Source organism: Mus musculus, chromosome 3 (genome assembly GCF_000001635.26).
Source record: "Mus musculus strain C57BL/6J chromosome 3, GRCm38.p6 C57BL/6J".
NCBI lineage: Eukaryota > Metazoa > Chordata > Mammalia > Rodentia > Muridae > Mus > Mus musculus.
In genome coordinates this window covers 121,770,522-121,797,507 of record NC_000069.6, presented here as the reverse complement: position 1 = coordinate 121,797,507, position 26,986 = coordinate 121,770,522, and the positions used below count along the sequence as shown (strand labels likewise).

Below are 26,986 nucleotides of genomic sequence, written 5' to 3'. Positions count from 1 at the left end.
CCTCTTGGTTCTCTTTTGACTCCCAAGCCTGGGAAACTGAAAACAATGACCCCCCCCCCCCATACACACACCTGTGTCTCTTCTGCCTAGCTATTGGCTGACAGCATCTTTACCTACCAATCAGAAATAACTTGGGAGCAAGGTCACATAGCTCACTTAGGTCTACTGCAGACTCTCATCTTGGGGATGAGATTATAATATACAGTAAAAGACCAAACCTCAGCACTTGGGTCCTGCCTCCTACTCCCAACATGCAGCTCTGTGTTGCCTTGTTAAAATCCCACTGGCTAGCAGTTATGTGGCCAAGCTTTGATTCAAGAATGGACAGGTAGATTTTCACCATTCTGTGGGAAGACTTACAGAAAAAAGTATGCATGATATGTGGGAGTTAACACACGCGCATGCGTGCACACACACACCACCAACTGTTCATAATACTAGTAACCTAACATTCAATGAGTCATTTCTCTAAACAATACTTAGTACAAATGAAACATGTCTGCCCTGAAATTATCTGACATAATGAAACCTTTGAGCACCCTGGGTTTTTACATCTGGTAAAATGTATGTAGCAGATATTCCAATGTTGAAGAACTATGAAATCTGAAACACTTCTGGGCCCAAGTGTTTCATAAGCAAACACCCAGCCTGTAAAGAGACATAGGAACTGTTCTTTTTTTTGTTTTGTTTTTTCTTTTAAAGATTTATTTCTTTATTATATGTAAGTACACTGTAGTTGTCTTCAGACACACCAGAAGAGGGCATCAGACCCCATTACAGATGGTTGTGAGCCACCATGAGGTTGCTGGGAATTGAACTCAGGATCTCTGGAACAGCAGTCAGTGCCCTAAACTGCTGAGCTATCTCTCCAGCCCTGAACTATTCTTAATGAATAAATTTTGCTTCTTGGTTAGGAAAAAAGAAAATGACCATTTGGAGAATTGTATGTTTTTTGACATTTTAGAATAATTTAATTATGGAAGCATATAACAAATAAAGTTCTCTTATTTTTTCCTTTGCAGTAAGAAAAGTGGAAAACCGCCATTACAGAATAATGAGGTAAAAGTTTTAAATGACCTACTTTTGGGGGTGGTTTGCATTATTTAATCAATTTTGCTGGGTAAAACAATTTTAGAGTTAGAATACAAGTTTTAAAATCTCACTTCCATTTGACTACATACAAGACTCTGTCACAGGAATTCCCTTTTAAGAGTCTTGCCTAGAGTCTTCTGGTGCTGTTTGTTTGACAACGCTCCTCTAAGGAGACAGTTATTAACTCGGTTAGGTTTAGCCCGAGATGACTTGCTGCCCATGTAGCTCTGTTTTTCTCCCTTCTATTGAGACAGGATCTCACTGTATGTACGTTCTAAGATGCTTAAACCCTCATCCTCCTGCCTCAGCCTCCTTAGTGCGGGGTTTAACGAGTGTACCACTTTGATTAGAAACTTTTTCTTTAAATATTTATTATATCACAAAAAAAGAAAAGAAAAGAAAAAAAAAGAAAGCTAAATCAACCTCATGGTCTAGGAGTTAGTTTGGTCTTGTAAGGATCTATTCCTTTAAAATATAGTTATATCTTAGTATATCGTTGTATTTCAAGGTTAACAAAGTAAATTATTCTCAAAACCATGTACATGTCCCTTATACCTGTAAGTTTAAAGAAAAAATTACCTTTTCGTATTACTTAGTTAGCCTGGAGAGTAGTAAGAGTGTGATGAGCTTGCATCGATTTATTACAGCACAGGAGAAACAGGCCATGAACTTGACTGTCCTTGTGGCTGAGATGATGACCTGGGTTCAGCTTGTGTGTTTCAGTCAGAATTAAGGAATGATGTTCCCCTTAAAGCCAGACAGAAAAGATCAACAATAAAAGGAACAACAACTTAAAAAGAATTATTTTTAAATTCACACCACCCCCCCCCCCCAAGCTCATGCCTAGTAGCATTCACTCCTTGTTACCCCTGGCAACTGCTCATTTACTGTTTGTCTATTGATTTGCCTGCTCTGGGGCATTTAATGTTAATGCGATCATTCAGTACGTGTGGTCCTGCAGGCCTTTCACTTAACATGATGTTTTCAGGTTTCTTCATATTGTTACTATACTATTTTATGCTGAGTAGTATTGTGTTGTGTGGGTTATATCACCAGGTAAGGGATTTTTACATTAACATAAACATGAAGCTTATGAGTAGTGCAGCTGTGGTCTATAACAGGATGGAATTTGGGGTTATGCAGTAACTAAGTTGACATTCTTTTCAAATAAATGGCATTTATCCCTGTGTCAGTTTATTGGCTTTAATATCTGTACTATTAGTATGGTTTTGAATGTAATTCTTATACCTAGTATGTATTACTATATAGGCTATTATATAAAGTTTAATTTGCTTTCCTTTTCTTCCTTAAAATTATTTCTAGAATTGACTAATAAGCATCAAAGTGATTATTACCCTGTTACATCCTTTAAGCCCCACCCGCTTCTCTCTATCTTGGTCTGTCTGTCTGTCTCTTTGTCCACTCTGACTATCAAATTGTAGCAAAATTTATTTCTCCATTAAGGCCACTCCCCCCACCCCTTGTTTTTTATTTGAGACAAGGTTTCACTTTGTAGCCTTGGCTGGCCTGGCTGGCATTGAACTCACAGAGGTCTGTCTACCTCTGCCTCCTGGGTGTGGGTTTAGAGGCAGGCACCACCATGCCTGACCTACTAGTAATATTTTAAGAGAGGGACGGAGTTGGGACAACTTGAGGGAGATGGTTCTCTTTTTCACCCCATGGTTGACTAGGGGTCTGGAAAGGGCTGGGAAGGATGTGTTCTGGGGTAGCTTGTAGTTTTTGGGTTTCTCTTTTCTACTCTCCCAGTCTAAGGATAGTAAAGGAGATATTCCCACCAAAAGCTATAGATGCCACTTTCTCCTTATCTTTGTAGAAGGTTGTAGATTTATTTGAAAATAAATCTCTAAGGGAGGAGCCACTATCTTATCTCAAACTCTGTCCTGACAACAGATTCATGACCTCTCTAGTCCTTTAGCCCAGTGCTTTGTAGGCACCTCTGCCTTTTGTCATTCGTTTTCTTTCTCAGGTCTTGATGCTAAGTGTGCACTCCATTGTCCTCAGCACTGGGTGTGTGCACTCAGACTTGCTGTTCTTTGTGCTTTAATCCCTCTACTTTGTCACATTTCAGTGTGGAGATCTTTCTGTGTCTCACTGCCCAAATTACTCTTTTTCTCATGACTCTGGCTAGTCGATCTGTAATTACTTCTTCATTTACTTTTGTCTGTGTTCCTCTTATTAGAAATGGATTGAATATAGTAAGGAGCTTAGGAATTTATGAGTTAGAATCTGCAGATTGTTGTATATTGAAAACATTAAGTGATAAATCTAGTAACCCAGAAGGCAGGCAGGCAGGCTGGCTGACTCTCTCTCTCTCTCTCTCTCTCTCTCTCTCTCCTTCTCCCTCCCTCCCTCCTTCTCCCTCCCTCCCTCCCTCCCTCCCTCCCTCCCTCCCTCCCTCCCTCCCTCCCTCTCTCCCTTTCTTTCCTCCCTCCCTCCCTCCCTCCCTCCCTCCCTCCCTCCCTCCCTTTTTGTTTTTTTCTAGACAGGGCTTCTCTGTGTAGCCCCAGCTGTCCTGGAACTCTCTGTAGACTACGCTGGCCTAAAATTCAAGAGATCCACCTGCCTCTACCTCCAGAGTGCTGGGATTAAAGGTGTGAGCTACCACTGCCCAGCAGACATTTCTTAAAATTAGGGAAAGTCACGTTTAAGATTTTTTTTTAAAGTTTCTATTTATTAAGAAGAGTCTGGGGCATGGCAGTGGTGGTGGTGCATGAAGCCTTTGGTTCAACCCTGTCACTGCAGAAGATAAACTAAGCAGTAGCTACTTGGTCACTTCTCACTCTGCGCTTCTCAGAGCTTCGGCTGCGCTTTTCCCTTGAGTACTTACACTCTTCTCTCAGAGAGCACACCTCCTCTCTCTTTCTCCTGTTAGGTAATTCTGTCTTCTTGGAATCTGAATACGGAGAGCTGCTCAAGTGTGTGCTATAAATCCAGCTGTCCATCTTAATGGTTGTCTGCAGTGACAGGAAGTGTGGCCCCGTGACCACTGTGCGTCTGTCGCAGTTCCCTTAGATGTGATTCTATAATCACTGTTGCAGCTATCTTAAACTCGGCTCTTTATTTATTTTTTTTTCTTAAAGATTTATTTATTTATTTTATGTTTATGAGTATACTTTAGCTGTCTTCAGACACACCAGAAGAGGGCGTCAGATCTCATTACAGATGGCTGTGAGCCACCATATGGCTGCTGGGATTTGAATTTAGGACCTCTGGAAGATCAGTCAGTGCTCTTTTTTTTTAAAGATTTATTTATTTATTATATGTAAGTACACTGTAGCTGTCTTCAGACACTCCAGAAGAGGGAGTCAGATCTCGTTACGGATGGTTGTGAGCCACCATGTGGTTGCTGGGATTTGAACTCTGGACCTTTGGAAGAGCAGTCGGGTGCTCTTACCCACTGAGCCATCTCACCAGCCCAAACTCAGCTCTTTAAACACTGTGTTTGTTGTAGCTATCATCTTAAAAAGTTTTTTTTCCCCTCTCCCTATGTAGAAAGAAGGAAAGAAAGAGCGAGCTGTGGTGGACAAAGTGTTTTTATCAAGGCTCTCACAGATCCTAAAAATTATGGTTCCTAGAACATTTTGTAAAGAGGTAAGTCTTCAGAAATTATAATACTAAATGTCTGACTTTCCATATTCATGAGTTTTTAGAATGAGCAGTCATAGCAATTCAGGTAAGATGTTTTTTGTGCAGGTAAAGAAGACTGTTAAATATGTGTCTAAGTTATCACCAGTATTGATGATGTGACATCCCACACTCGTCACTTGTTAGCCCCGTTTTCCCCAGTAGAAGTGCTGATTATTGATTATGTGGGCTGATAGTTATTGATCATGTGGGCTGATAGTTATTGATTATGTGGGCTGATAGTTATTGATCATGTGGGCCTGTTGGACCAGCACCTGCATGCTTCATGTGGCCTTGATCTTTTCCCCTTAGCCTTTGCCCTCTCCTGTCTCCCTTGGTTTGTCTAATGTGTTTGTAGGACACACCTACATTTGCTATTCTAGACGTTCCCTTCCTGTCTCTTCCACAGAGCTCTGCTTAGCTAAATTTGTTTATTTTCTTGTATAACTTTTGCCTTAAAAACTCAAGTTGAAAGCACTGAGAAAATCTGGACAGTATTAGAGACTTTTTATTTAACACGTTGAACCTCATTTTCTCAGGTTGTATAAAATGTAAAGCTCCATTGCTTGTTGTTTAGTTAATGTAGAAATCATTACCAGTGTTCTTTATTAAAGTAGCATATTAAAAATAAATAAGAAAATCACAGCATACCAAGCCAGAAAATCTTAAGTTACTTATCTAGTTTTTGCCATTGACTGTGAATTACTTGACCTGCCTTTGAATTCTAAATGAGATCATTAGTTAAATGCTCTATGGGGCCTTTAACATATCTGTTATAATTTTTAGTTCCCTTTAAGCTCTGTTAAAATTTATTATAGATAAAATATACATAGGATGTAAATGAATAGTTAGAATAGAACTCTGAGATTTGACCAAGAGCTTCACCAAGTTACTGTTTCTTTTAACATTCTGCAATGCATTTGGTTTACTCTGCCTGGTTTGTTTTAGACAGGCTACTTGTTACTTATTGCGGTTATGCTGGTATCTCGAACATACTGTGATGTTTGGATGATTCAGAATGGGACGCTCATTGAGAGGTACTTGTTCATTCACTTTCTCTTGTGGGAAGTAGTAGTTTGCCTTGTAGTTAAGCATTGTTGTTATAAGCAAAAAACCAAACCAAACCAAACCAAAACAGGGGAAGGTGTGTAAAATATACTGAAGTCCAGCTATGTGTTGTTCATCTGTATAAACAGTTTGGGCCCTTGTGTCAGGCACCATGAGACATGATGGTAAGGAGCTATACCAGTGAACAGCAGACATTCTGTACCGGGCCTTGCTGAGCTTACATCGTGTAAAGGGGTGAAGACAAATAACCAAAAATGAAAGTGCAGTGTAGCAGATGCTGTTACAAAAGCTTAAAGAGCAGGCAACTATTAGTGTCTAAAATTAATAAGATAATTTGGAGGAAAATATCAAAACATTTGGTGAGTCATATGGAGTGAGCAGTATTAAAAGAAAAAACCAGACTTTTCTGATTCTAAAGTTAATTTTTTCATGGTTTTTATTATGTTTCTAACATTTTAATCACTACAATTGAAAATTTTGGATTTAAAGTTGAAAAATGGCAGTTGGGATATTTCAGATTGTTGAAACACTAATTTCTCCGTTAATGAATTTACTATATTAAAATAAGAATGATAAGGTGAACATTTTTATTGGAATTCTGTTTCATAGTACTCCGTGTTTTATCAAATATGTATTAAAATAAATAATCTAAGGTAACTTTTTGGTTAATGTACCCACACTTTGGTAATCTTTTAAAATAACCTTTCATTTATACATCCTTGATCCGTAGGAAGCATGCTTCATGCCCGTGATTTCTGACTCTTTTGTGTAGGAAAGTGAAAAAGGACGTTTGCTTAATATAAAAGCCCTACGTAAAAATGTATGGGTAAACTGTGTAGGCTTTTAAATTCCACACACATCTCTCTGAGTGGACGGGCATCCTTTTAGAAGGCTCAGTGGCTTCGGAGTGTGTTTGTTCCCTGATTTGGAAGGAGAGAAGTCATTTGTGGTTGTCTCCTTGGTGACATTCTACAGTTTGGTTGTCAGGATTTCTTGGTTTTGAGATACTGTGTATTGTTGGAGCTGAGCTACAGGCTGTGCTCTGTAGTTGCTCTGTGCACGGCGTCTTGCTTGTTCTGCTGTTTATTAATGACAGCCTTTTGTTTGCCTACTGGTCTGACTCAGCTCCAGGTTTTTCACAGGACTGTAAAATCTCCACAGTGTATATAATTAAGATTGCCAAGCACACACTTGCACAAAACTTTACAACTTAATTTGCATTCCTGTTTTCATTCCATCCCGTGTCTCTAGTTTCCTGTATGCCTGAATCTTCTTTCTTTCTTTCTTCCTTTCTTCCTTTCTTCCTTTCTTCCTTTCTTTCTTTCTTTCTTTCTTTCTTTCTTTCTTTCTTTCTTTCTTTCTTTCTTTCTTTCAGATTTATTGTAAGTACACTGTAGCTGTCTTCAGACATACTGGAAAAGGGCGTCAGATCTCATTATGGGTGATTGTGAGCCACCATGTGGTTGCTGGGATTTGAACTCAGGACCTTCAGAAGAGCAGTCAGTGCTCTTAACCACTGAGCCATCTCTCCAGCCCATGACTGAATCTTTTACTGTTATTTTTCCCTGTTTACTTTCTCATTTTGGTAGATACCGTCTTTTTCTGAGACGGGGAAGTAAAACTTTGAGCCCTTGTGGATCTGAGAATGTCTCTCTCACACTCAATGGTAATCGAGCTGTGTTTATGCATTCCAACTGAAAGTCACTTGTCATTAGACTCTGACGTGTCACTCTGCAGCTTGGCTGCAGGCTGTAGAATCCTCAGGACTATCTTAAGAACTGCTGATGTCTGGGCCTCACTCAAGAGTTCTGGCTTAATTAGCTGTCACTGTTTGAGATATCAGGCGATTGTAATTTGCAGCAAGGTTTAGAAATCACCTATCATGTCTAACACTTTAATTCTATTACCAAGACATTTTCTCCACACTTTCCAGAGAATTTTTGATTTAACTTTATTTCCAAGAACCATTTTTTAAGGATCCTTATTAGAGTTAAGGATTTGTTTTTTAAAATTTCTGAAGCCATTCTTTTTTTCTTAGTTACTTTGTTTGTTTTGTCACTGGTGCCTAGAATTATTTCTGTGTCCTTAACAGTCCTTGTTCATGTTAAAAGATTTTTGGAATAGCTTGAGACTCTTGGCTGTAAATTCACACTTAAAAGTGAAGACTTTAAAAACCACTTAAGGCTTGTTGATTTCTATTCTATTCTAAGGTTGTCTATAGGAGCCTTAAGTGTATGCATATGTGTGCATGTGCAATAATATTTTTGGTCATGCTCTGTTTATGTAAGCTATAAGCCCAAGTAATTTAAGGCCTTAGTATGATAGATAAAACCAGAAGACATTTCTAACCTTCCATATGATTTGTAAAGCTTCATATTTTTCCTTGATAATTTTATCAATAATTTTAATTGATATTGTCTCTCTAATTATTATAGTTTTCACAGATGATACTGTATTTGTGTGTAGTAAAAATATACAGTTTATGACTACTACAAATATTATGTTATTTGGATAGAATCACATAAAGAATGGTACAGGATTGAATATTACTTTATCTCTTAAGGAATAGAATGAAAAATTACATTCTTAAAGATTTTTCTTTTCAGATATTATAAATTCAGTAATTTTTATGTACTAGGTATTTCTTTTTTATTGAATTAATTTTTTTTACATACTTAGTAATATAGAAAATTAATTGCCAAGGCTAGGTGGTTTGTAATCTAATTGATGATGATGGACATAAGCCAATTTATAATTCTGTTAGCCTAGTATTCAGTTTTAAATTTTAATTTTGAAACTGAAAAAATTCTTTTCTACAAGTTTTCTTGTAGTTTTATTTTATTTAAAACAATTTTTCTAGAGTTGATGTGGTGTGTGATGGCATATACCTGTAATCCCAGCTTTGTGGAGGCTGAGGCAGGGGGACTGCACGTTGGGGCTAGTCTGCACTCTGTTGCAAGACCCTATGTGTAAAATTAAATAAAATTAAATTAAAATGTTAATAATTTTTCACTTAGAGTGGGCTTTGAGGCCGCAGTAATCTTTGCTGTTTTCCTCTCTGGTTATGGCTTCTCTTCATGACACTAGAAAGTAAAGAAGTAACTAAAACAACTTCCTATGCACTATAGGCTTTGAGCTTCAGTCATATGTGGGACTTTGACACTTGGTTAAATACGAATTACTTACTAGTTGCTTAGCTAAAAAATGTTTAAGTATTGCAGGACAATAATGCAGGACAATTTTATTTGAAAAATTAATACTTTTTGTCTCAATATTAGAGTTACACTGTGAATGAATTTGTTTTTTTCTTTTTGGCCCTTCTAAGTAGGCTTAGGGTTCCAAGAGATTTGTGAGTGATATTAATGTGCTGCATTTCATTTTTTCATATTTAAGGCTGATTTGTTAGTAATGGCTGAGAAGTGTGTGGAGTGGGCACATTCATCTGTAGGGATGAAGCTAGTTAAGCCACAGTGTGGACGGACGAGGATCCTTCCGCTCTGGCTGCTCTGTCCACCCACAAAGACGGGCTTATCGTCGTCTACTTTGTTATGAGCATTGCTTTTAGAGCGCCAAGCCATCTCTCATGAATGTCCTCGAGTCTTCGGGAATAAAAATAACTTGATTATTCTTTCTTAACTACTTTTCTTTTGCAGTGGAATAATAAGCAGAAGTGTGGCTTTATTCAAGGAATCATTTTTTAAGTTTGTAGCAGCTACTCCATTGGTAAACCATGCAAGCGATGGGTGGATGGCATGCGCAGCACCACACGTTCTGTGTAGTGGTTCACAGCTTGGGCAACGCTAAAGCTCTTCTGTAGTGTGAATCAATTTTAACTAAAACTTACAAGCTTTTTTTTTTCTTTCAAGCTTTTTTTTTCTTTTTTTTTTTAGTACCCTAATTACTTCTTGTTTAAGATAGAATCATTGCTATAAACAATATCTTTGTACTGTTCCATTTTTCCCTTGTAGTTCAGCTTTTTAAAGACCAGTATTTCTATTTCATCAAGAATTGAAGAAAAATTATTTATTTTATTTTTTCCCATTAGTGTAGGGTAACAATTCCTAAGTTTTGCCAAGAAAATAGAGCATGTTCTAAAGCCCCTTTTGATTTTTATATATTAAAATCTTTGAAAAGATCCTTGGTAAAGATGTTTGATAGCTTTGTTTAATCCAGATTTCCCCAAATTTACTCACCTCCACCATCATAAAAAAAAAAAAAATGAATTGTTTCCTTATCATATACCAGTCAGCTATTTGGGAGACCTAGACAAGTTGTTTGCTGAAGTGTTTCTCAATATAAATATTATATATGCTCTCAATATATAGATATTTATAATATATTTATATATAGTTATAAAATTACATTCGGGAATACTAATAAAAATTCTCTGAAAAGAAAATTCTGTGACCACATACAAGATGTGTGGTCACTTCAAACAAGCTCTCTTTAATATATATGCGCAATATACTCATATCATAATGGCTTTCAAACTCTTATTAGAGTTTATTTTTATTTTATGTATATGGGTTTTGTTTGCATGAGTGTGTGTTCACCATATGCATGCCTAGTGCTTGTGGAGGCTAGAAGAGAGTTACACAGTCGTGAGCTGCTGTGTGGGTGCTGGATCAAACCTAGACCCCCTGCAAGAGCAGCAAGTGCCTTTTATGGCTGAGCCATCGCTCCAGCCCAACTTTCAAACCCTTAAATAAGTAGTGAGTGGAACCCTTATTTTAGATTCTTAGTATGCATTTGAAAAGCAGGTAAATGCATAAACCAGATAAAAAGCAGATAAAAGAGGAACTGCTTTTGTTGAACTGTGTCAAAGGACCTGAGGCTTTTGCAGACTGATTTAGATACTTCTCTCATGTGCCACAGTCTCAGGATTGGCCAGCCAGGACTACTGCTTAGGTCTCATTACTCAGCTTAAATTTTTTTTTTTTTTTCTTTTTAGATAGGGCCTCAGTATGTAGCCTTAGGTGACCTGAATCTCAATGTGTAGACCAGCCTGGACTCAAACTCACAGAATCTGCCTGCCTCTGAGGGCTGGGATTAAAGGTGTGGACACACCATATATATTTTTTTAAAAGGCAAAGCTTTATTAGAGTCTAGTCAGGCAGTCTTGGTTACTTATACTCTATTGGTGAAAGCATTGAGTAGTTGCAACCAGAACTTGGACCCACAAAACCTACACTGCTTACTTTCTGCCCTTTCCAGCTGGCTGAGGTAGGCTTTCTACCATCTCTAACTAGTTCATTCCAGTGAGAATCAAGGATGCTAAAATATTTAAAACAAACAAATACTACTTTGGTTTAATCTGTAATATCCCAGAATCCCTGGGTGCTGTAACCCAGAATCCCACAGATGCTGAGCACACGCTCTGCTTCTGCAGTTCTCCCTGGCACATCTGTGGCCTGCAGTTAGCAATTTTCTTCATCTTGTCTTCTGCAGCCAAGTTCAAGCAAGTTGTTAAAATGCTTCAGTATTTGTAAACATGTTTGTATGATTTCTTTCCATTTTTTTCTTATTACTTAATAACTCCATGGAAATCCCCAAGAGTGGTTTGGAGCTCTAGGTTTTCTAGTGTTACATTGGCTTCTATTGCACTAAAGCATTGCATGTGGTGGTTTGCAGTGGCATCATTGGTCGCAGCAGCAAAGATTTCAAGAGATACTTATTCAACTTCATCGCTGCCATGCCTCTTGTAAGTGCACTTCTTTAAAACTCTTCTTTGGGAGAACCTTACACCTCATTAAATCTTGAATTTGTACTAGATTTGTGATACTAAATTCTAATTTTGTGTTAAATTTTGTACTTTAGCTTCTAATTTTTTCAGTGTAAAACTTTACATTTAATAGAACACTTTGAATTTTGTTTGGCTTGGTTTTATTTATGTTAGTGTGTGTGTAACACACACACATACCTTCATACATGTATGTTGTTTTTCTTTCTCTGTTTTTTTGTTTTTTCCCCTCTCTGCTTTCCTCCCATCCCCTCCCTCCCTTCCTTTCTCTTTCCTTCTTTTCCTTTCATCTCTCTCCTGACCAGGTTTCTCCAGTGTTTAACCGCATTCTGTTAAATAGCAATAGCACCTCTCCCACTTGGGACAACTGAAAACATTTCCAGATTGTGAAATTTGGAGTAAGATGGGTAGATCATCCAGGAACTATTGTTTGAAAACATAAACAGGGGCTGGTGAGATGGCTCAGTGGGTAAGAGCACCCGACTGCTCTTCCGAAGGTCCAGAGTTCAAATCCCAGCAACCACATGGTGGCTCACAACCATCTGTAATGAGATCTGACTCCCTCTTCTGGTGTGTCTGAAGACAGCTACAGTGTACTTACATATAATAAATAAATAAAAAAAAAAAAAAGAAAACATAAACAATTGTAACTGGAACCACTGTTAAACTAGAGTCGATTCTCTGAATTAACTTAGAAATTAGAATAGCCTAAAACCAAGTGGTTTTCTTACTTTAGTCTTTGTTTTTATTCTCTTGGCCCTATAAGACTTTTAATGTCCCGATTTGGGAGGATAAAAGAGAAGTTTCCTTAAGAAAAATTGGGCATGCACAATTTTTAGACCTTTCAAGAAAAGGTAATATAAGTGACAGGAATCAAAGGTTGGAAACCCTGTATAAGAACAGTTTTAATAAAGCAGTTTAAACAAAACTGGAAGGATTGATTGATTTGTGAGATAGACTAGTAAAGTGGTTCTAGAATAATCTGGAAAGTAGCATATAAAACTCACACTTTAAAACAAAACCACGTGGATTGTGACTGGAAGTCTAGTCTGCAGTGTTGATAGAGCAGAGGTAGACATGCTAGTGTGTGAGCTTGTACAGCCTCCAGATAGAAATCAGAAAGATTTGCATTTCTTATTACCTAGAAAGGGACTCAGAATAATACTTTAAAATTAAGCTCCAAGTAAGAGACCAAATAGGGGTAATTAAGTACATGTGACTTAGCTTGTTATTTTTGCAGTTATAAAGTCTAAATAAAACCAAACTGATATGCAATGTGGCCTGAGTTAGGAAAATCAGAACTTGTAGATACAGAAATTGATAGAGAAATAAATTACAATTTATTAAGTAGAGGTTGAAACGAAACCAATAATACTTGCTTGTTTGTTTTAGATCTCTCTGGTTAATAACTTCTTGAAGTATGGGTTAAATGAGCTCAAACTGTGCTTCCGAGTCAGGCTCACACGGTACCTCTACGAGGAGTATCTCCAGTAAGTGAAACTATTCTTAAAGTAGAGATGTTTAAATTGGGCAGCAGTGTTTATGATAGTAGATGTTGTCGTGTTTATTGGATTGCTTTTCAAGAAAATGGCTTTCCATCAGGGTTACGTTGGGAGTGACCGTGGGGGGTGCGGGGGCTCTAGTCCGTGCGCTCCAATTAGCACCGAGTCTCCCTTCTCTGGGCTCTCTTCCCCATAGCTGACAGAAGTTAGGGCAGTCCGTACAGTGTCTGCACTGGTCTGCTTGTGCGTATGCTGTGGGCAGGGTGTGAGTGTGCATGGTCTCTGTACTCACGTGTATTGAAGTCACCTTCTAATTGCTGTTTCAGAGCTTTCACCTATTATAAAATGGGCAACCTGGATAACAGAATAGCAAATCCAGACCAGCTGCTTACACAGGATGTAGAAAAATTTTGTAACAGTGTAGTCGATCTGTATTCAAATCTTAGTAAGGTAAGTTCATCTACTTAAAAAACCTGCGAGGCTGTTGAATTTCAGTCTGAACAAACTTACACAGAATTGATGGGGTGGAAGGGAGTAGCATGTACAGAATGGTTTTAAAAGAAAATTAGGATTGTTATACTTAATTTAATTATATAATTATCTTAAAATCTTATTTTGTCAGGTGTTTGGCTTAGAATTGAAATTAGTGTCTTACAAAAGTTTTATAAGAGTTGTGTGGACTGACTGATTTCAGACAAGTGTTCTTGTCTGTTTACTTCTAGCACTTACAGTCTGACTTTTTCACTTATATTTCAAATTACACATCCTTAAAATGAGACAAAAGGGGCTTCCTGCTTGTCTTCTTCAATATCATTCTATGTGAAGGAAGTAACTGTGTGTGTTACACATGTGTGTACATATGTGAGTGTGTGTGTGTGTGTGTATATATATACACTGGCGCATGCGCTTTCAGTGTGTCTACATGTGCAGATGCCACGGCGTGCCGCTTTGGATGTCAGTTCTTACATTCTCCCTGGATGTGAGACGGCCTCTCCTGCCTGTCCTGCTGTGTCTGAGCTATGGTGATTCTGTGGTCTCAGTTTCTCATCTCCTGAGAGGAACAGGCTGAGCTTACAGATGGTTGTTCTCGGGGTTCAGCTCTTACATGAGTTTTGAATTAGGACTTAGGTGGTCAGGTGTTTGTGGCAAACACTACCCACTGAGTCATTCTCTAGCACCTCTCTCTTAGGGTTATTAATAGACCTGCGAAGCTAACTTGAGAGAAACTGTTACATAGCCTTTCCTCTTGGCACGTGAACAAAGGTGTAGTTCATAAAGTGTCATACCTGCAATAGAGAAACATTCTGAAGTTAGTGATATGAGTGCACTGTAGCCGTTTTCAGACCCACTAGAAGAGGGCATCGGATCTCATTACAGATGGTTGGCAGCCACCACGTGGTTGCTGGGAATTGAACTCAGGACCTCTGGAAGAGCAATCAGTGCCCTAAACTGCTGAGCCATCTCTCTAGCCCCCTGAAATTAATTATAATCTTTCTGTACACTATAGTGCTCTCTCTTTTAAATATCAATTTAATTCCTGACTTAAATTATAAATATTATTTTTGGCCAGTAACCTTTATATATTTTTGAAATAAATTTTATTTATTTGATTGTCTGGTTGGTTGGTTTTTGGTGTTTGTTTGTTTGTTTGTTTTAAGACAGGCTCTCTTTTAGCCTTGGCTGTCTGTGAACTGACTGTACAGACCAGGCTGGCCTCAAACCTAGAGATCAGCTCGTCTCTGCCTCTTGAATGTTAGGATTAAAGGTGTGTACCACCACTGCCTGGCAAGATTTTAAAGTATTTTGTTTTTTAATAATATGGAAGAGAAAGGGAAATGTACGTCTTGGAATGAGCCAGTTCATAAAGTCCGGCATTTGTATTAGTGCTCATGCGCTTGGCTTCAGATTAAACACCATTTGGGTCCCTTGAAAAAGGTGAAAGTACGAGCTGCTTTTGAAACACTGGTTGGATTGGTTCTCAGTGAGCAGCAGTACTTAAATGTATAAAAAAGTATTTGATCATCAGATAAGCTCCATAGACTCACCTGATGATTTCATTTATGTAATTGTTGGGAAGTCCCTTTCAGTTTATAGATGTTGTATCAAAACCAGGAAAATGTGAAGCAGATTTGGAATTATAACTCAAGTCATTTTGTTTAACATTTATATTACTGTGTTAGTGAGTGCTTCCTCAGATAGAGCTGCCTTAGTGATAAAGAGAAGGGTTTCTCACACTTGATGTCAATAGTTGTTATTTGGAATATCTCCATGTCAAGTTTCTTACGAGCTTTATTTATTTTTGTATATTCATTTATCTAAGCACTGTTATGGTCTAATTGTTATACATGGTGAGAGTTCCACATATTATGTATCAAATATTGAATTGCATTTTATATTTAACATCTCGTATTATTTATCAGTCAAGGCAAACTAGTTCTTAGATCTAATTCTGTATATTCTAATGTTTATTTTACAGCCATTTTTAGACATAGTTTTATATATTTTCAAGTTAACAAGTGCAATTGGAGCTCAGGTGAGTCCATTTTTATTCTTTTGTGTGTATTTGCATGTATGTATGTGTGTGCGTGTGTGGATGTTATAGGACATAGGACAACTTGTAGGAGTTTTATATTCTTTGACCGTGTAGGGTCCCAGGGATTAAACTCAACCTTGGCAAAAAGTGTCTTTACCCACTGAGTCATCTTGCTACCCCCATTCCACATTTTAAAATCTATAATACTGTGTTTTGATAAATGTGAAGGTCTAAAATTTTTTTTAACCTTGGAAACATCTTCACATTATACCTAGTATGATCTGATTATAAGGTAATACTATACTGGAGGCTCTAAAATAAGTACCCTAATTTGGTTTTTTAAATTAGATATTTTATTTATTTATTTATTAGGGTTTACAAACTTTATTAGTTTAATAATGAACAGCAAAGAAAATGTTAACTATCACTCCTGTAGCATCATGTAGACATGAAAGCCACCCTTGGAAAAAAAGCCAATTTCTTTTTCTAGTAATAATAACCAGAAATATTTAAACACACATTTCATACATTGAACACACATGTGCTTATTGTTGCAAAGTTATTCTAATGAGAGCTTTGGCAGCAATTAATTTTAATAAAAAATTAGAATAATATTAGCAATATACTCAGAATGAAATACTAGTTTCAGAAGTATTTTATAATGATAAATTGTTGTCTAACCCATGAGCCTTCTTTTCTTTTTTTCTTTTTTGATATGTGTGGTGACAAGAACTTTTTTTAAGACTCATTGACAGCTGGGCATGGTGGCGCACGCCTTTAATCCCAGCACTCAGGAGGCAGAGGCAGGCGGATCTCTGAGTTCGAGGCCAGCCTGGTCTACAGAGTGAGTTCCAGGACAGCCAGGACTACACAGAGAAACCCTGTGTAAAAACCAAAAAAACCAACCAAACAAAGAAAACCCAAGACTCATTGACATCTAACTTGAATAATTTTCATGTTACTCTTATTTATAACAAACCATGTAACAGTGTATTGGTCTTATGTACATATATATATATATGTATGTATGTTTGTGTGTGTCTTTTTATTCATTTTGTGGTTGAGTAATAGTTTACTTATTTTTTTCCCTTTTGTTTGAATTTCTTGCTTTTCTCTTTACTACCCTGTGATCAGGTGTAATTATTCTGTAACTGACTGCACCATAAGAGGGAACAGACCACATGTTTCTAGACTTTATACTGTAAATTATATTTCGGGTGTTTTTCGTATTTATATGTATAATTCTGCATTGACATTTTAAAAATACAGTTGGCACCTTCAGCTCATTTGCTATAGTTACTGAAATGTGTTGATCAGTCTAATACAATTTTGAAAAATATTGGCACATATATTCATATACATTGTACTAGCCATAAAAGGTGAGTCAGAAGGGAGATTTCAATGTTTAAAGCAGTTGTTCTGGCAGTTAGAATGAAGCATGAAATGTCCACTAGTGGATGCTTCACGAAAGTGTTTAGTGCCTGGAAGAATTGAAGCTGACTGAACTGTTTTGAGGAGATTCTTGGATGTCCATTAGATGTTAAACTTGTCAGATGTAAGAACAGCCCCAATTGAATGGCATGTTCAGGTAAACAGTTTTGATTGGGGCAGAGTATGAGAGGTATGTAGAAATTAAGGGTGTTTTGGGGACTCATCGAAGCTTCTTAAGATGGCCAGTGGCTGTGGGGTCATTTATGGAGTTACAATGTATAGAAGACAGAAGTATAGTTTACAGCAAGGCGAGCTGATAGCTTGTGTACGGATTGCCCTTGAGACACCTGTAGATGCTGGGGTGAGGGTGCACGCTACATACTTGGCAGTGATACATTGTATCCAAAACTGATGAGACTGGAAGTGTAAGTTTAGGATGAGACGAGCTAAGGAAGGAACCTAGAGGACTGCTAACATTCAAAGAGTGTAAAATAGCTCTGAGAGTTGTTGTGGACTAGAGAGAGAACACTAAGTTGGGTTCCAGTGGAAGAGTGTTAGGTAACAGAAGGTAAAGTCCACTAGAAGTTAGGTGGTCAGTTGTTGGGGACAGAGCTATAGGAGTTGGGGGATGACAGTAGAAGAAGTGTAGAGACTAGCATGTGATCTTCCAGGAAGAAAGAAAAAGAGAGAGGAACAAGCAAAGCTCAGCCTCTCTGGGTTCAGTTACTTACAGACCTGCACGTAGATTTTATTACTGTGCCTTTGAGTACTGTGCATCATTCTCCTTCATTCATCGCAGGGCCCGGCAAGCATGATGGCCTACTTGCTTGTTTCTGGGCTATTCCTAACTCGACTCAGAAGACCCATTGGTAAGATGACAATTATGGAGCAGAAGTACGAAGGAGAATACAGATACGTGAATTCACGGCTTATCACTAATAGGTAAGGAGAAACATTTTAGAATAATAATGAAATTTTATTTTTGTGGATATTGATGTCATTTATAGTGACTTGAGATTCTAGCAATATAGGTACTAAATAGTGTGGACTTTTACTTGTTTTGGAAATAAGCATTATGAAGAATGTTAGTTTTATAAAGTAGAAATCCTGCATGCTTCAAGTCCTCTTTATTGGCTGTGTAGTTTCCTTGATTTACCTCTTCATGCTTTTTATTGACTGATTTTCTGTGAATTTTATTTTAAAATTTAGTCTTGATAGTATTCACATTTTTGTATGTATTCAGTGAAACTTCTGCCTTAAGTTATCCACAGACATTTTAGGTTGTGACTGTTTTGCAGTGTTCAGTAATTCTGTCTTTCCAGACAGTTGTTGTGTGGGGAGAAGGAGTTCTGGGCACTGAGCCTTAGGACCTCTCGAATGCAGGCCAGAACTGCGTTCTGGACAGTTTTGAGATCTGAAATAGGAAGAAAGAAATGCAGCCGTTGAAGCCATCCGTTTTCGTTTCTGTGTCTACCTATGCATTATAAACTGATTTTAGCAACTTATCCGTAGCTGCTTTTCTTGTAGATGGACAATGAATTGTTACGATGATGAACTCTGTGCATGCCCTGGCTCAGGTTTTCATCAGTAGCTAAGGTGCTCTGTAAAGTTTCTGTGCCTAACTGCCAACTTTAAGTCAATTTTGAGGGTCCTAGTACTTACTGTAGCACTGTGTAGGCTGCTCTGTAGGAAGCCACGGAATTACTTAGGGGGTCATTCTTTTCATAGTTCACCTTTCCTTCCTTATATTGATTTTTTTATGTAGAGTTTCATGCTCTAGGGAGGCAGGGGCATAGTGGCTGTAATTAGGGAAAAGGTGTTTGTGGTATGCTTTTACTAGAAAACGGCACGTTCCCATAGTGGAGGCATTGGCTGTGTCATGTAAGGACCCTTAGGACAGTGCAGATGGCACAGCAGGATTGGAGCTGTGGCTCCTGCTGGTATTCTCTTGGCTCTACCCTGTAACCATCTCTTTCCTCTGGTTAACTCTTGAGATCACAGAATGGCAGCAACCTTCACCACCAAAAACAAAAAGAAGAAACTGCTTCTTGCTGTTTCTTTAAGAGACCCTCCCCTCTTCCCTCTTCTCTTTTTCCACCATCCTACTCTTTCCTGGGTCTTACTCTTTCTTTCTTTGTCTTATTATGTAACCCAGGCTGGCTTTGAACTTGCGATTCTCCTGCCTTAGTGTACTGAGGTTTTATGTATGCACTTTGATTATATTTCGGGTGCACCCGGCACAATGGTGCCCATGTGGAGGGCTCAGCTCTCTCCTGCCACCTTGTGGAGTTCTGGGATGGAACTGGGTTTGTCAGGCCTGCATTGCAGTGCTGCCTAGCCCTTTCACAAGCGCCCACATACATCCTTAATGTGTCTAAGCTGTGGTGTCTAGGCTTCTATATAGATACTTTACACACTTTCTGGTGTTTTAAGAAGTACGTTGTGGGGGCTAGACAGATGGCCCTGCAGTTCAGAGCATCTGGATCCAATTCCTTAGTAACCACATGATGGCTCACGGCCATCTGTAACTCTGTAAGTACGTTGCTTGGGCAGTTTTCATCTTACTTACAGGACAGAGAGACTATAAACTTTAGGTTAGACAGGAGCGATAATTTTAGATTCTGAACTTTGCTTGTTATGTGAATTTAAAGAATTTACATAAATTACATTTGAGCTTTCTTCATCTGTATGGCACTGTTTTCCCACTGATGATCTTTGTGGCCCTGAGGGCCCATTCCTGCTCTCGGGGGACATCGTTGTGAGGACTACTGTGGTGCTGGGATAAGAACAGCTTTGGTGCGTTTAGACCTGGTGGCATGGCAGCACTGTCACAAGCTGTGGGGCAAAGCATCATTTCTTGTATTTTTCTGTTATTTTCTCCCTCTTTATCTGGTTTAGGTCTGTAATTTAACTCATGCTCTATAATGTCTGTCTCAGCCTAATCTTTCTTTCTATATAATCTGCCTTATTTACAGTTTGTGAATATTTGTTCACTGTGTCTTTAACAGCCAGGTTATATACAGGTAGGTTGTAGTCCAGTTTGTGATACACTCAGTTGTGTACTCTTGCCCTCCTCTAAACTTAGCTAGGAACTTGATCACACTCCCTGGCTTGGCCTGTGCCAGATACTCTCTTAGTAACAAGATGTTCATTTATCATTCTCTTGGTTTTTTTATTATTGAGGAGGGCCTGCTACTGAGTGGTTTTGGTGGTCAGAGGACAGATTCGTGGAGTTAGTTTTTCCTCCCAGTCTACTGTAGGCTTAGACAAGTGACCTCAGGTTGGCAGGCTTGCATCTTACCCCTGAGCCATTACACTGGCCCAAGATGCCCACTCATATGCACAGGTTCACTCATTGAATACTGTGTTTCACTTACATGTCAGGGTGAGACAGCATTGACATTAATTGCTAAATTATTTTCTCTAATAGTGAAGAAATTGCCTTTTACAATGGGAATAAACGGGAGAAGCAGACAATCCACTCAGTCTTCCGAAAACTGGTAAGATAAACACTGGACGGGCGGCCACGCGGGTTTCTCTGCCTTTACATGTGGATGAATAATGCTAAAGATATATTTTAAATAGCAAATCTTTATACTGTGTTTTAAACTAAAAATGAGTTTAAAAACTATTACATTAGCATTAAATTCTCCACTTATAAAATAGATTTATTTACTAAAATATCTTGTTCATTTTTGTAGTGTTTGCTATAGAACTCTCGTTGGGTTTTTGATTTAATGGTCCTTACAGATCAGTGGAGACTTTTGTAGAGTAAGGTTAGCAAGATTTTTCTGTGAAGGACGGGATAGTATGTACATATTTGCATTTTAAGTTTCCTGACCATGTAGTCTCTGTTGGATATACAATACATACATGAGTGGTTTGGCTCTGCTAAATTGATTTGCAACATAAGTGGCGTGCTAGAATTTGTTGATCATAGTTTGTTGACCTTTGATTTGGAATACGAATGTTTTCTAAAAGCTGTTTTTCTTTATTTGCTGCTGTTTTGAGTTCAGATAGTTACATTCATTCAGAAGATATTCAGTGGCAGGTAGGCGGCTTAAGTGCAGGCGAGAATTAGGTGGTGAGCGTGCTGGGTGAGATCTTGCCTCACCCACATGGAGCTAATATTTTAGTGGGAATTTGTGATGTTTGAATACATATTTTAATACTAAAAAGTTGTCTTAGGTTATTTCAGAAATGATATTTTTGCCATCTAGCATGACTAGAGTTTTTAGAGTTTCAAAGCACTGTTTTCAGCCTGTGGGTCTGCAGTCATGTACCCATAACTTAGTACAGCTTGACCTTCTCTGACATGTGTATTTGAACTGGCATCTCATGCTCCCTTTTTGCTTTGGTGATTGATGAGTTTGTGTGTATAGGTGTCTGGCAGGATTGGAAACAGCACCATGCTATTGTGTGTAATTAGTATATTATGTGTAATGGAAACAACGTTGTTCAGTAAACACGGTGTGATGCAGAGTGTTTGGCATCTGAGCACTGTTAAGCATTGTCCTCACTGTGTGGTGTATAACAGTCAGGAATCATAGCTATTCAGTATATGTTTGTAAATTAATTATGCTTTATCCTTAGGGAAAATTTGTTGTTTATTTGTTTCCTGACAGGTGGAACACCTACATAATTTCATTTTCTTTCGGTTTTCTATGGGTTTCATTGATAGCATCATTGCCAAATGTAAGTATGTTTTAAAAGAGATGGTGCAACATGATCTGTGGGAAAAGTAAAATAACGTTATTTAAAATCTTAACTGTTTTGTTTTAGATGTTGCCACTGTCGTCGGGTACCTGGTTGTCAGTCGCCCCTTCCTAGATCTGGCACACCCTCGCCACCTTCACAGCACACACTCAGAGCTGCTGGAGGTAAACTTCTACGCTAATGAAGTGAAAATTCAAAATTAAGGCTTTGTTCTATTTTAGGAATGTGAGCAAAATCTAATACTCATTTGTCTTTAAGGATTACTACCAAAGTGGAAGGATGCTTTTGAGAATGTCTCAAGCTTTGGGTCGTATAGTTTTGGCTGGGCGTGAAATGACTAGATTGGCTGGGTAAGATTTGTACTAATATGCAATTGCATAGAATAATCTTTAAACATATATTGTTCTTATAAGCTGGTATCCAGGTGAGATTAAAGTTATGGGAGGTACTGACCCTTCTCCTCGGGGAAGCTGGTTTTGATAGAAAATTAAGGAGGACTTGTCTCCCGTGAGCCCCTCATGCTTCCTGAAGGCAGCTGGGTGAGTCTTAACTAGGGAAGCGTCACGTTCGTTTGCCGTCCATCGTGGACACTGGCCTTGGATATGTTGGGAAATGATTCTTGGCAGTCTTTGTTTTGTTTTGTTTTTTTTTTTTTTGTTTTTGTTTTTAACAGAAATTTAAGTTAGTGAGTAGTTTTACATTTGAATATTTTTGTTTTCAATTATAGATTTTTACCCCCTAAGGATTGATACTGGCAACTAAGTTCTTTTTTTCTCTTTCTCTTACACTACAAAAACCAGTTTATTAAGGAGTGATTGATATGTTAAAACATCATACTTAATGCATACAAAATTCATGCCTGTAGGGACAGTGCCTTCTGTGACAGTGTCAACACCAAGTGTAAATGCACTCTCAAGTATAGTCACCTCCCAAGGTTTCCCCTGGGGGATTTCTGCTTGTTATTTACACCAGACAAGCAAACAAACAAACACCCGTTTGCTTCTCTGATAAGAAACCGCCTCTTTGACCTTCATGTCCTTCTTACACTCCCCAACTTCTTATCACGGGACTGGTTTCTATTGTCCAGTGATTTTCATCAAATATTATGAATTCTTTATCATTTCCCCTCTCCACACTATGAGAGTAGAGCTGTCCTCAGTTTCCCCTTTTGTAGAGAAGCAGTGTGCATCAGTGCATCCTTACTTCTTGATAGAATGGCTGGTTTTATATGTAACAGTAGGTCACTCCGGCAGCTCAGAGCCCAGCCTTCCTGTGTCTGGAGAGTACTAGCAAGAATGTGTGTTAGTGACCACGGGAAACACTTGTCTTGCCTCTGAATGGGGTGGAGGATCCTGTGAAACCTCTTCCTCATTTTCCTGTCCCTTGTCTTTTACTGAAGCAAAGTAGGACATGTATGTTATTAATATTTTATGTTCCTTTGGGACTTCCTTTGGGTTATGTCTCTTAAGCTAAGCTTCGATGTTAGACATTTCAGTTTATATACATGATGTAATAGACTTTTGATTATGATTTTTATTAAATTTTAGTTTTACGGCTCGGATTACAGAATTAATGCAAGTACTAAAGGACTTAAATCATGGCAGATATGAACGTACAATGGTGTCACAACAGGAGAAGGGTAAATACAAACATCATAGTTTGCAGTCATGGTTTTAAGTTTTTCCCATATATAATATCTTCATAATTATTTCTATTAAGGTATTGAAGGAGCACAAGCTAGTCCCTTGGTCCCTGGTGCTGGAGAAATCATCAATACAGACAACATTATAAAGTATGTACTGGGAAAGGCTGCGCTGGACCACACAGTGTGTACGCTGCATGCAGCCCTGCTCTTCAGCTTGTGACTTAAAGCTGACCTTTAAAACACTTTAAATAGCTTTGGTATACCACTGACTTAAAAGTTAAGTTTATGATTAAGGTACATAAACATGTGTGTGTGTGTGTGTGTGTGTGTGTGTGTGTGTGTGTGTGTGTAATTTGATGTTTTGATATTACCTACATATTGTAAAATAATGTTCCTATTTCAGCTAATTATTATATCTTTTATTTCTACCCCTGAATGTGTGTAGTGGATGTCTGTGTTATTTATCTCATGTGTGCAGAGCACACTTTTAACTGTTGTTCCTGAATGTGTGTAGTGGATGTCTGTGTTAGTTATCTTGTGTGTGCAGAGCGCACTTTTAACTGTTGTTCCTGAATGTGTGTAGTGGATGTCTGTGTTAGTTATCTTGTGTGTGCAGAGCACACTTTTAACTGTTGTTCCTGAATGTGTGTAGTGGATGTCTGTGTTAGTTATCTTGTGTGTGCAGAGCGCACTTTTAACTGTTGTTCCTGAATGTGTGTAGTGGATGTCTGTGTTAGTTATTTTGCGTGTGTAGAGCGTCCTTTTCACTGTAGTTCCTGTGCTGCTGCTTAGACCTGAGAACTCACTCATCTTCCTTCATGATCCTGGAATGACACCACCTTCACTTCCCTTTCCCTCAGGCCCTAGCGACTACTACCGCATTCTACATAGAAGTTACATGTGAACTATGTTTCTTTTTCTCTCTTGTTTTTCTTACCATAATCATCAAAAAGATAATCAATTCAGTTATTTTAAAAACATGCTTGTGGTTTGAGGAGTTTAAAACAAATATTTACTTGTGTGTGATCCTGCTTGTATGTGTGTGCACCATGTGTGCGCAGGTGCATGTCGAGGCAGAAAGGGGCATTGAGTCCCCTGCAGCTGGAGTTACAGATGGTTCTGAGCCACCTGATACTGTTGCTGGGAATCAAATTTTGGCCATCTGCAAGAGCAGCAAGGGCTCCTACCACAGAGCCATCTCTCTGGCGCTCCAGATTCAGGGTTTTCTTGTCTTTTTAAGGCTGAGAAAATCTCACACATACTCCCTGTGTGAGTGTGTACTTATACATATGATATGTTCTTTATCCGTTTGTCAGTTGAAGACAGGGAGGGAGGGAGGCAGTGAGGGAAGGAGGGAGCGAGCACAGGTACCACTCTGCGGCAGTTACTTTATTTCCTTCAGATAGCCTCCTGGAATTAGGAGTGCCTGTCTGAGGAACCTTCATATTACTTTCCTGTCATTGCTGTTTCGTTCCATTCTGACCACCAGTGGCTAAGGGTTCCTCTTCCGCTGCATCTTGCCAGCACTTACAGTTGTCTTTATAGCTGCATCCTTAATAGGGTGATGCTCCTGGCAGTTTTCATTTGCATTTCTGTGGTGCTTAGAGAGCTTGAGAACCTTTTAAATTGCATTTTGTCCCCTGAATGTATTCATTTATGAAGTGTCTGAATGGTCTTTTGCTGTGTTGGGTTATTTCTATTTGTAGTATTGAATTATTTAAGTTCCTTACATGTTTTAATTTCCCTCTTTTTATTAATGTCCTTTTTAGGTTTGATCATGTTCCTTTAGCAACACCAAATGGTGACATCTTGATCCAAGACCTTAGTTTTGAAGTAAGTTTTAAAATGTTTATATGAGTTTAAATCATCTTCAAAATATGAATTGAAAATTGAATATTTAAATTAACTTTAAAGTTTGAGTTGTCTCTATATAAATTCATACAGTCACTTTTGAGACTATGTCTTTGAACCATCTAGAAATCTCATTTTTTAAAAAATGGACTGGCTTTAAATTCTCAGTGATTACGACTACATCAAGTTTGTTTTGCTAGCGATGTGGCTCAGGAGTTAGAAGTCACAGAGGAACCAGTTTTTGTTCCCAGCATCCACCTGGTGGCTAACTGTAACTCCAGTTCTCCAGATCTGACATCCTCTTCTGGTCTTTGCAGGCTCCTACACACACACACACACACACACACACACACACACACACACACACACACACACGATACAAGCATGCACACACACATGAAAAAAATAATCTTAATTTTTTTTTTGCAAATAAAGTCCATGTTAAGATGTATCTAATTAGAATATCCACAAATGGTGAACATTTAAATATGCAAATAGAACTTTAATCTCCTTAAATAAAAAAATCTAAATCAAAATCTCTTTGTGCAGCATGATTTACATTCATATAAACAATTCAGAGTCATTCTCTCTCCCTCTTTCTCTTACATTTTACTTATATATTTTGTGTGTTGTGTTTTGGGGGTGAGGCATGTGCCATATTGTGTATGTCAGAGCCAGAACACAATTGTAGTGAGTTGGTCCTCTCTATCTGCCATCAGGCTTAGCAGGGAGTGTCACTAGCCCCTGAAAAATAAGCAGCACAGTTGTACCCAGTGTAGCCATTCCAAGTAGGACATCAGCCAAATAAACAGTGATGCTGATGTTTTCCTAATTACACTGGTGATATGATAGGCGAGATATGATATGATATGATAGGTAAAGTGAAACGGCAACCATGACTGTTTTTTGTATGATTTGTATCTTGAATTTTGAAGATTACTGTTTAGGTTATTTGTGCCCACTGACACACTTCTGAGAACCAGGATTCCTTTCTTTTGGAAAGTCATCAGAAGGCAGACTTGGCCATCAGAAAGCAAGTGGGCTTTCTGCAGGCTAGGACTTCTCCCTTCATCCTCCGTAGGCTCTCAGTGCGGGCCTAGTTTATCGCTCTGTAAGTGGAGTGGTATTTGTTGTGTACACTCACTGCGTTCTCTCCATCTCTGTGGGCATTGTTTACCTTTGGCTGCTTTGAATACCGCGGAGACTGTGTTAGCACAGTCCGAGCCCCGAGACTGTATTATTACCACAGTCTGAGCCCCGAGACTGTATTACCACGGTCCGAGCCCCGAGACTGTATTACCACGGTCCGAACCCCGAGACTGTATTACCACGGTCCGAACCCCGAGACTGTATTACCACGGTCCGAACCCCGAGACTGTATTATTACCACGGTCCGAACCCCGAGACTGTATTATTACCACAGTCTGAGCCCCAAGACTGTATTACCACAGTCCGAGCCCCGAAACTGTTAGCATAGTCAGAGCCCCGAGACTGTATCACCACAGTGGGAGCCCCGAGACTGTATTACAGTCCGAGCCCTGAGACTGTATTATTACCACAGTCTGAGCCCCGAGACTGTATTACCACAGTCCGAGCCCCGAAACTGTTAGCATAGTCGGAGCCCCGAGACTGTATCACCACAGTGGGAGCCCCGAGACTGTATTATTACCACGGTCCGAGCCCCGAGACTGTATTATTACCATAGTCCGAGCCCTGAGACTGTGTTATTACCACAGTCGGAGCCCGGCTGGCGTGGAGTGCTT

The 26,986-nt window shown here is 38.7% G+C and overlaps 1 protein-coding gene across 2 annotated transcripts in view; it reads left to right on the top strand.

The window, feature by feature from the left end:
- The window catches only part of Abcd3 (ATP-binding cassette, sub-family D (ALD), member 3), a 56,399-nt gene that overhangs the window by 17,795 nt on the left and 11,618 nt on the right, over positions 1 to 26,986 (top strand). For both annotated transcript variants that reach the window (NM_008991.3, NM_001355756.1), the window contains exons 2-16: positions 1,023 to 1,059; positions 4,606 to 4,704; positions 5,686 to 5,774; positions 11,437 to 11,506; positions 12,938 to 13,035; positions 13,374 to 13,497; positions 15,524 to 15,580; positions 17,811 to 17,953; positions 20,442 to 20,511; positions 21,637 to 21,706; positions 21,794 to 21,891; positions 21,986 to 22,077; positions 23,275 to 23,366; positions 23,447 to 23,519; positions 25,142 to 25,205. In NM_008991.3, coding sequence (NP_033017.2) covers positions 1,023 to 1,059; positions 4,606 to 4,704; positions 5,686 to 5,774; positions 11,437 to 11,506; positions 12,938 to 13,035; positions 13,374 to 13,497; positions 15,524 to 15,580; positions 17,811 to 17,953; positions 20,442 to 20,511; positions 21,637 to 21,706; positions 21,794 to 21,891; positions 21,986 to 22,077; positions 23,275 to 23,366; positions 23,447 to 23,519; positions 25,142 to 25,205 — 1,276 coding nt within the window. The remainder of the gene's footprint in view (positions 1 to 1,022; positions 1,060 to 4,605; positions 4,705 to 5,685; positions 5,775 to 11,436; positions 11,507 to 12,937; positions 13,036 to 13,373; positions 13,498 to 15,523; positions 15,581 to 17,810; positions 17,954 to 20,441; positions 20,512 to 21,636; positions 21,707 to 21,793; positions 21,892 to 21,985; positions 22,078 to 23,274; positions 23,367 to 23,446; positions 23,520 to 25,141; positions 25,206 to 26,986) is intronic.